This window comes from Emydura macquarii, unplaced genomic scaffold, assembly GCF_026122565.2.
Source record: "Emydura macquarii macquarii isolate MOO-44397 ecotype Brisbane River unplaced genomic scaffold, CSIRO-AGI_Emac_v2 contig_1254, whole genome shotgun sequence".
Taxonomy (NCBI): Eukaryota; Metazoa; Chordata; order Testudines; family Chelidae; genus Emydura; species Emydura macquarii.
Window position 1 is genome coordinate 2,875,141 of NW_027131391.1, and position 10,364 is coordinate 2,885,504.

Here is a 10,364-nt window from a genome sequence, read left to right on the forward strand (position 1 = left end):
CAGAGAGACAGTTCTGGACTTGAGCTATGTGATTATTCAGATTCTCGTATGACTTCTGCTGTCCATGGAAGTGGTTGGTGTGTGATTGTATGGAAGTGGTTGAAAGTGTTCTTGGTTGTCTAACTTTGAAATTTCACACTACTGCAGTTTGTTTGTGTGCTAAACCCAAATAATAATTGGAGAAAACATCAAATAAAAGTTCTTTCCTCCGAACTTACGTTAGTGAAAGTTGTTTAAATTGCTGAAACTGTTTTCAGTATGAACAAATAACTGTCTGAACCTCTTATGAGAAGTGCTCAGGTTTTGGGCTAGCATTACTAGAGAGTCTTAGAAAAACAGTCTGTAACTGGGGTGACCATCATGGCGTGGCTAGTGCATATTTAGGAAAGATAAGGTAATAGTTGCTCATGTTTAGCTTTGAGAGGCGGTGTAATCCTGAGCACTGGGACTCCGGATGTCTGGTTTCTATTCTCACCCCTTCTACTGACCTGCTGTGTGACCTTGGGTAAGTCATTTGACCTCCCTGTGCCTCTATTTCTCCGCCCTTCATTTATCTGTCTTGTCTGTTTAGACTGTAAGCTCTTCAAGGCAGGGACTCTCTTACTCTGTATCCATGTACAGTGCCTAGCACATTGAGGCCTCTACACACTACATAATGATTATGATAATAACGAAAGCGCCCTGGTTCTCTTTGTGCTGCAGATCCCCATTGCAGTTAGTGGTATCAGAGGGATGGGCTTTCTCATGAAATACCACAGAGAAGCAGAAGGAGGAAATCTGCCTCCCAAACTTGCCAACCTCTTTATTAAGGTGAGCCAAGGAATGTGTCCTTTCATTTTTGTGCTACCTGAACTATTCTACACTGTCCTTAACCAATGGAATGTGGCCTGTATTTGGGTCAGCTGCAGAGGGTCATTGGCCAGTTGGTGGCCTTATCAATAGAATCTCAGTATGAGTTGTAACATAAAGTGAAAGCAGTAAACTTGGACATCTTATATTTTGAATCTATGAACCCCATGGGCTTGAACATTGAGATTTGTCTACAGCAAAGTACAAACAAAATGTGTTTTGATATTTTTTGTTTTTATAAGCCTATATGTTCAGATGCTGATATCACAAAAAAAGAACAGGCTTTACAGTTAACCTTTAGCCTACCTGATTATGATTTTGCTAGTGCAGATAGATAGCAGGTACATAATATACATGTTGCAATAATGGTGACTTATAAATGAATAAGTAAAAGAAAAATTGAGCTTGTTCATTTTGTGCTGCTGCTTGTTGTATGAGGAATACTTGAAAGTGCTTTTTTTTCCTTTGAACATTTCTGCTTTTTTTTAAACCATGGAAATATCCAGAATGTCAACTCTCTCCTTCGCTGGTTTTGCTGCAGTACTTCTTGCACCTCTTTCTTATTGAAGTGGCTGGGATGATAACAAAGATGTCTTTTCTTCTCAATTGTAGTCACTGAAGTTAAACCGATATTAACAAAAACAACAACAACAAAACCCCACAATCCTCAAACAAACTAGAGTTTTAAAAACGTATAAAAATCCCTTTCCTTTTTATTTGCTCTGATTTCAGTCTCTTGACATGTCACCTTTTTACCAGGGTAGACAGGAACGGAATTTCTAATGTGAAAACCAAACAGAAACCCTCTTGCTCCTTTTTCATTGAAAAAACCCTCTCAGAATTTCTTTATACAAAGAAGCAAAAATTTAAAAAAATCCAAACCCAATTGTTTTCTTGCCAGTCACCTTTAATTGGCAATAAAAGCATTTTATTTTTCCAGGGTTTATTTTTTCTTTTTAATTTAAAATCTCTGAAGCACATGATATTGACCACAGTGGCTTCAAAGCAGCTCCTGTTATGTGAAAGCATATCATAAAGTAATAGGCATTCAACATTTATAGCCCTTACATTTAAGTTGTATGACACATTACAGTGTACTAAGGTATAAATGTGATGTTTTTAATCCACATAAATATTGTGATAAAGTAGTGTGGTGCATAGTAACTTTCAAACATTAACCAATTTATTTTAAAGGTTAAAAAGAAAAAAAGGGCCAAGTCCATATTAAAAATAAAAGCTTATAAAACTCATTTAAAAAAGGCAAAGGTCTCCCTTAGCTACTGCTCTGACGTGCCAGATTTCAGCTTGTTCCAGGCTTTTACTGGAAATGAACAAAAAGAATGCATGTAATGGAGACACTGAAACTCTCAACTGTCGTTGTGCTAGTGGTCATTGTTTCCTGAGGTAGCTGAAGGGAAACCACAGGACCAGCAGACAACCATAAGCTGCAAACTTTTCTTTTAAAAAGGTGTATTGTTGTCAAGTTACAATCCTGACCTGCTCTCATGCAGCAGTTTGCTTAAGCTTTTTCATAGATAATGAAAAATAGAAATGTACTGCAGTGAGAATAAGGAGCATCTGCAGTTCTGTCAATGCTTGTATTCTTTTATTTAGTTTCCCTTTCAAAAAGGTAAATTGGCACTCTGAAAATGTGCATGTGCTGTACCTGAAATTAAGGATTTCTTTGTCTCATGCAGTGTCTCCAGAACACATCCAGTGACATCAAGTTAATTGCGGAAAAGATGATCTGGTGGGCGAATAAAAATCACCTCCCCTCAATGGATCCTCAAACAATTAAACCAATTCTCAAAGCACTTCTGGACAATACAAAAGACAAAAACACCAGTGTGAGGGCCTACAGTGACCAAGCCATAGTTAACCTCCTGAAGATGAGAGAGGGCGAAGAAGTGCTTCAGGTATGAACAAGAAACATTTTGCTACCTAATGGAAGGCCGTATCATGTTGTTTTGCGTGCGAGTGACCTTAAATATTGTGGTGGAGCCTTTTTTCTTTGAATATATATATGAGTTTCCTGCAGTATAAAATATTACAAATGATGTGGGGGGAATATTCCTTGGGTTACTACCTAATCCTTCATCCTAGATCAGTGTTCACATACCACACTTTCATATTTCTCCACTTGGCTATGTTGGGGCCACAAATGCTTACAGTGCAGTAATATATATTACTAAAATGCATCCAGCTAACTTCCCCCTGTACCCAACTATTAATAGCCACACCTTCAGCCTTCACCTTCAGAATGCTATGAACCCTTGTCATGCTGTTGATTATAGTGAGGGGTCACCAGCATATTTCTGTAGTAGTTGTGCTATGGGTTGTTGTAGGATGGATGAAATACTACTTTGCATGTCAATGTCCAGAATTCTTTTCCAGCTTTAAGCTATTTTTATTTAGTGCTTATGTCTGAATTTCTGGAACCAGCTGAAATGCTTTGATGTGCTTGTAAGTGTGTAAGAATTTTCCTTTGTGTGTTTCTTTATTTGAAACTCATAGACTTTGAGGCCAGAAGGGACCATCATTATCATCTAGTCTGACCTGCACATTGCAGGCCACAGAACCTCACCCACCTACTCTTGTAATAGACTCATAACCTCTGGCTGAGTTACTGAAGTCCTCAAATCATGATTTAAAGATTTCAAGTTACAGATAATCCACCATTTACTCTAGTTCAAATCAGCAAGTGACCTGTGCCCCTCCCTGCAGAGGAAGGCAAAAAACATCCAGTGTCTCTGCCAATATGACGTGAGAGAGAATTTCTTCCTATTCCCAAATATGGTGATCAGACCCTGAGCAAGTGGCCAAGACACACCAGCCAGACACCTAAGAAAGAATTTTCTCTAGTAACTCAGTACCCTCCCCATCTACTGTCCCATCTCTGGCTATTGGAGATATTTGCTAAAAGCAGTCATGGATGGGCCGTGTGCCATTATAGGCAGTCTCATCAGACCATCCCCTCCATAAATTTATCAAGCTCAGTCTTGAAACAGGTTTGGCTTTTTGCCCCCTTTTCTCCCTTGGAAAGCTGCTGCGGAGCTTCACTCCTCTGATGATCAGAAACTTAGTCTAATTTCTACCCTAAACTCACTGGACAGTTTACAGCCATTTGTTCTTACATCAGCATTGGCACTTAACTTCAATAACTCCTCTCCCTGTAGATATAGAGAGGGTATCTAATCTGCTCTCAGCCTTCGTTTGGTTAAACTAAACAAGCCCAGCTCTTTGTCTCCTCTTGTAAAGTAGATTCTCCTTTCCTCTGATCATTCTATTAGCCCTTCTCTGAACCTTTTCCAGTTTGAATTCATCTTTCTTAAACATGACAGACCAGAATTGCGCACAGTATTCTGGAGGTTTCACCTGTGCCCTTGTCCAATGGTAATAACACTTCCCTCTCTGTTGGAAATACCACACCTGATGCATCCTAGGATTGCACTGGCTTTTTTTATGGCTGCATCACATTGGCAGCTCAGTCACCCTTTGATTGACCAATACTCCCAGGTCTTCCTCCTCCTTTATCCCTTCCAGCTGATGCATCCCCATCTTATAGCAAAAATTCTTCTTGTTAGTCCCTAAATGCATGACTTTGCACTATTAAATTTAATCCCACTTTTAGTACTCCAGTTTTCAAAGTCATCCAAATCTTGTATAATATTCCACTTGTCCTTTGTATTGATACCTTCCAACTTTGTGTCATCCACAAATTTATTAGCACACTCCCACTTTTTGTGCCAATGTTATTAATGAAAATGTGAAATAAGATTGGTCCCAAGACGGATTCCTGAGGAACTCCATTAGTAACCTCCCTCCAGCTTGACAGTTCATCTTTCAGTGTGATCCGCTGTAGTCTTCCCTTTATCCAGTTCCTTACTCACGTTTCAGTTCTTGTATTAATCCCCATCTTCTCCAGTTTAACTAAAATTTCTCATGTGGAACTGTATCAAATGTCTTACTGAAATCCAGGTAGATTAGATCTGTATTTTCTTTGTCTAGAAAATTGGTTATTTTATCAAAGAAAGAGATCAGGTTCATCTGGCACAATCTACCTTTTGTAGAATCATGTTGTATTTTATCCGAAATACCATTTATCTCTCTGTCCTTAACTAATTTCTCTTTCAAAATTTATTCTAAGACTTTGCTTACAATTGAGGTCAAATTAATGAGCCTGTAGTTTCCCAGAGCACTTTTTTGTTTTCTTAATTTATACAATTAAATATACAATTGCAGAGAACTTTGTGTCCAGTGGTATTCTCATCTGTTTGTATTAGTCTTAACCAGACGCATTTGTGGCAATGTTGAGTATTTCCAAAACTGGCTTTCTTTAGTCTGTAAACATGAATCTTGCTCTCCATATCAAGAATATTGTTGTTAAACTCTCAACTCTAATCCTAAAGGTAGAAAAATTAAAAATGGATATCTGTTTAATTATAAATAGAGATATAACCTTGAGTGCAAGAAACTAGACAGATCAGTTACGTATGAAAAGCAAACTTTTTATGTTTGACACAGAACTGAATTTTATTCATTTGTATTTTTTTTTCTCCCAACAAATCTAGAGCTTTTTCTTCAGTACAGCTGTAAATCTGGGTATAAATTTAGCCAGTGTTTCCTTTTTTTTGTTCTGACATATATCCTGTAAGATACTGAATTTTTTTAATGCTTTTTTGGCATAGAATAAAATAGACAAGGACTAATTTAGCATTAGGTGTGAACATTTTGTATTGGTATTCTTCTCTTCCTCTTTCCACAGTCTGTCTCCAAGATCCTAGATGCTGCCAGTTTGGAGCTGCTGAATGAGAGCTGTAGGAGATCTCTGAAGAAGCTTGCCAGCCAGGCTGATTCTGTTGAACAGATCGATGAAACTATACTGACGTGATATTTAAGATCCTGAAGAAAAGAAAACATTGAACCAACGGCTGCATCAGCATTCAACTCAAAAACCAATATTAAATGTTTTCATTTTTGAAAATATGTTAAATTTGATGGGGGTTTATGAAAAGGGCTCCCAGAGAGTATTTTAATATCAAAAATATACCAGAATAGCCTTAATTAGATCCAATTTAGCTGAAAATTGAAAATTTGGTCCCCTTTTTGAAACTGAATGTGCAAGAGACAGTCATACAAATCAATACTAGTTAATTGTAGCTGATTGTGAGGTTGTCTAGAGCGTCAGGCCTATGGGTGAAACCCATTTCCTTCTCAGAAATGTGCAAAAGCTCTAGTAAAGGAGCTAACACTGGTCTTTTCCACAGATCCTGTGCAGTGGAAATAGAACTCTGTGAAAGTTAAAATGTAATATTTTTGTGTATTGCTGATTTGCGGCTTGTGACGGTTCTGAAGACTGAAAATCCCTGTAAAACAACTATTTAAAATAGCCTTAGAAATTTCAAATGCAAAAGGGGGATTAAATGCAGATTGCTTGAAGATGGAATGTTTAATAAAGGCTTTGAATTTAATCCTGATGATGTAAACACTTTTCTTTCTACAAAAGCATATTGCCTAAATGTTGACCCATCTTATGGCAGGTATATGGGAAAAGGTTTCCCATAATGTGTTTACTTTTTAGAACCATTTTTTTCAAGAGATACCTGGAGTACCCAGTTTCTAATGTACATAACATTGCAATGAAGACCTTTCCAATATTGAAACAAGCTGGGGAGGGGGTTGCAACTGAAGCAAGACTAACACAATTAAAAAAGCCTGACAGGTATTGATTCCAACTCAATGACTATATTCCCTAACTCCCAGAATTCTGTTGGTCAATGGCATCTTGAACATACCATCGTCATTTACCCAACTGTTGAACATAACAGGCCTCCAGTTTTGTGCCCTCTAACACTTGGTAGTGAATTAAAATTAGTATTTAGTCTTAAGATTGGGTTTGGGGTTTTTTTGGGGTCATTGAGCTCTGTTGATCTGAAATAGTTATTTATCTGGCAAGATCAAAGTTTTGTATCACCAATACTGTTGGCCCCATATACAGGGTGACATCAGAAAGCTCTGGTAGCAGGAAGCTGAGATATTTTTGGAAGGCGGTGAGATTTTTGTGTTCTCTATGGATTAACTTTAAACAAACCGTATTTTATCAGATAAACTGGCAAAGCCTAAGAAATGCAGATCACTAAGAATTTTTGTTGGAATATGAAAAGAGAGAGCACTTTGACTCCTCAAAAATTAATGAAATTTATGGCTTAAGTCAGGATGAAGGGAGAAGTGTGTTTAGTCCCATATACTGATGGTATTTATCTGACCATACAATGTGGAGTGATCTCATGGGATTATTAATGCTGATCTTCTGTAGCTGCCATGATGATGGGAGGTAAGCAGGAAAGGGCTTGATGACCTGGGCCTTACCAACACTGAAGCTTAATCAGGAATTAAAAACTGATGCTAAAATAGAAAAAAAAATCCTCTAGAGCAGCCTCTTTAGAGGGTTGAATTTTTCTGTTCAAGAGTGTATTGCTTAAAAAATCTGACCAAATGATCTCTCTCCCCCCTCGAGGGTCCACAGTATAATTTAGGATCCCGCAGGATGAGATGAGTGTTATATATTTTAATTTGACTCACCTATGTTGATTTTATTCTATATCAAATTTTTACTTTGTTTTGGTAAAAGCTTAGTGAATTGTTTCTAAAATGAACAGAAATTAATGGACATGACTAAATATTAACATGGTCATAAAAGGGTAAAATTCACCCTGGTGCTGTGAAGGCCTAAGCGATATGGATGTTTGCAGGCTCACTGCATTGGAGTGAATTTAACCCATTATGCATGGCGTTTTATTTTAGAACAGAATTAAATTAAACCAGTTAAAGCAACATGGTATGAAAATGTCACGCACTAAAACAGATTTTAAAAAATTAATGACATACAAAAGGTACAAAATAGCAGACAGCAAAATGTTCACTGGATGTATTGAAACTGCACCTATGTCATTACAGCAGACAGGCAGAAAAGAAAAGAGAATGCAGCAGATTCCCTTAAGAAGGGTTGTCAGATAGTTCAGTAAATTGAGGGCATTGGTCCTACACACAAAAACCACACATTCTCTTCATGGTTTGTGAGTTAGTTTCCACTTGCAAAAATTACAAGAAAATTATAGTTACAATTTAAAAATTAGTGTTGGCATGTGAGTAAAAGGTTGGACATGGTCAGTGAAGGAGAGCTATGAATATTTTTAAGTTATAGCTTGTAAATTAAGGGATGCAATTTTTATTGGCTGAATTAAAGATTCTATTTTAAAGCCACTACACACACATTTCACTTTGTAAAGTGTAAATCATATACTGATGAATAGCAACTTGGCAGACTCTGACCTTAAACTTAATATGGTGAACGACTCCAGTCTCATTTCAGGAGATTTAAGGGAATTTTCAATATTTTATTCAGCTATTAAAAAAAATCTGAACTAGCTTTAGTGATTTTGATTTCAATGTTTCTGACAATGTGTACCTATTTTGATGATAATTTATAGTAAGATAGATAAATAGTAAGATAATTTATAGTAAGCCAGAAATAAAAACACAACCACAATTTTACCATAACAAAAATTAAACCTAATCAGAGGGTAAGCCTGGTGCTAAATGGAGATATGAGAACCATTTCTTTCATGTCAGACTTAGGTGTCTTGCAAAAATTAGTCTTGAGTGGAAGAGAAGATATTCCTACCACTGATTAAACTACTAACCTTGAACTGTCAAGTTACTGTCACTGAGTGGCAGCTGAACTATATGCAGATCAAGACAAGCACACAGGAATATATGGGAGATGTTTAAACTTGCAAGATACTTACTCTTTGTTCAATGGAAAAAAGAAAAAATTTGTATGACATGAAATCTTCAAATGTTTGGATTTCTAAATAGTTCAGAGTCTCGTTTTATGGAAAAGCTGTTCTGTAAAACTGATACTGTAGTGACGTGTCCATAATGCAGTAGTAATGGTATTACCAAACTCCAAGCATTCATGAGGTTGGCTCTATGAGATTAAAAATACATTTGGGAGGCATTATTGCCTATTGGTTTTTGAGTATTTAGGGTGTACACTGGTCACATTTTCAAACTTTTCTCCACAACCATGAGAGCTTGGAATTTAATTTTTTTTTTTTTTAATTAAACCGGAGAGTCTCAAGACTACAGGAGCTGGGGCTTTAAGAAAAACACCAAGTAGTGCAAGATTTATAATTAAAATCAGAGCATTGACAACACTGCTAAACAGAAATACACAAAGAGAGCTGTTTTTATGTGCCAGAAAACTTCACCACTGGAGCTGCATTTGTGGTCTTGGATAGATATGGTTAACCCAATAGTTCTTTCCAGAGTAATTGACTAAATACAACAAATAGGAAAATACTGGCAGTACCATTATATCTGTCTCTCATAAGTGATAGGAAAAGAATCCTAACAGTGCAATACATAGAGGCAACAAGATCCTGATCTGAGTTTCATCATACTAGTGTGATAAAAGGAATTTAAATCCCTCAAGTGAGTATTTTGAGACCCAAGGATGGAAACAGCTATATTTTCAGTAAAAATCTGTCATTCATAGAAACCTCTTATTGATCTGATTTCAGAGACATTGAAATCTATGGGAACTGCAGGTACTCAGCACCTCTACAAATCAGATCATGTTTCTTTTAGGACATTAAGTGTGGTGTGGTCATACTACAAAAAAATCATCAAAGCTAATACAATCCTGTTCCCTAAGTGTCTCAAGCAGAAGACTCATTAAATTATAGTCTGTTTCTCACAAATGTTATCGATCATAGCATTTTTCAGTTTCATTCCCCTTGTTTGCTGGGCTTTCGATATCTTGCCAAGCAGTAGACACTTACAACCCATTTGGCAATGAGGTATTATTTTTCAGTGCTTATTCCAATTTTAAATAGTACTGCACATAAGTAATATACTTGTGAGGGTTAATAAATTGTAAACATGGAAAATTCAGTAATCAGCTCAGTTTATGAAATACTTGTATCAATATTTGCCATTGCTGTAATTGCTTAGAAGATATGTGCAGTACCTAGAATATTGGTTGTAGCTGTTTCTTCATCTCCTGCTAGTGCAGCTTTTCAGTGCATGCCTAAAAATCAATAAGTGAAAAAAAACATGAATAATCTACACATGCTAAGCCAAGACAGACACTCATAGACTTTAAGGTCAGAAGGGACCATCATGATCATCCAGTCCAGAGGTTTTCAACCAGGGGTATACGTACCCCTGGAGGTACTTCAGAGTAGCGCAAGGGATACAGGGGTGACTGCAGCCTGCCTCCCAAGTGTGCGCCAAACCAAGTAGGAGGTAGGTAGTTGCCTACCGAGGGGGGACCCCCAAACGCCAGCTGCGGGGGAGGAGGGACACTGGGTCACGATGTGCAGCTGGGAGCCTCCTGCACCCCCTGTCCCCGCTGCAAAAGGCAATACAAGTGCGCTCAGAAGTCGCAGTGTGAGCTACGTTAGCAGACAAGATAGAATACCACAGTTACCTGCATCTCTGGCTGCAGG

The 10,364-nt window shown here is 37.4% G+C and overlaps 1 protein-coding gene across 1 annotated transcript in view; it reads left to right on the forward strand.

Moving 5' to 3' along the window:
* Window positions 1-6,320, forward strand: part of GCN1 (GCN1 activator of EIF2AK4) — a 54,863-nt gene extending 48,543 nt beyond the window's left edge. The window contains exons 56-58 of the mRNA XM_067550108.1: window positions 703-810; window positions 2,547-2,765; window positions 5,615-6,320. Of these exons, the coding sequence (XP_067406209.1) occupies window positions 703-810; window positions 2,547-2,765; window positions 5,615-5,740 (453 nt within the window). The 3' untranslated portion in view covers window positions 5,741-6,320. The remainder of the gene's footprint in view (window positions 1-702; window positions 811-2,546; window positions 2,766-5,614) is intronic.
* Window positions 6,321-10,364: the final 4,044 nt, after the last annotated feature.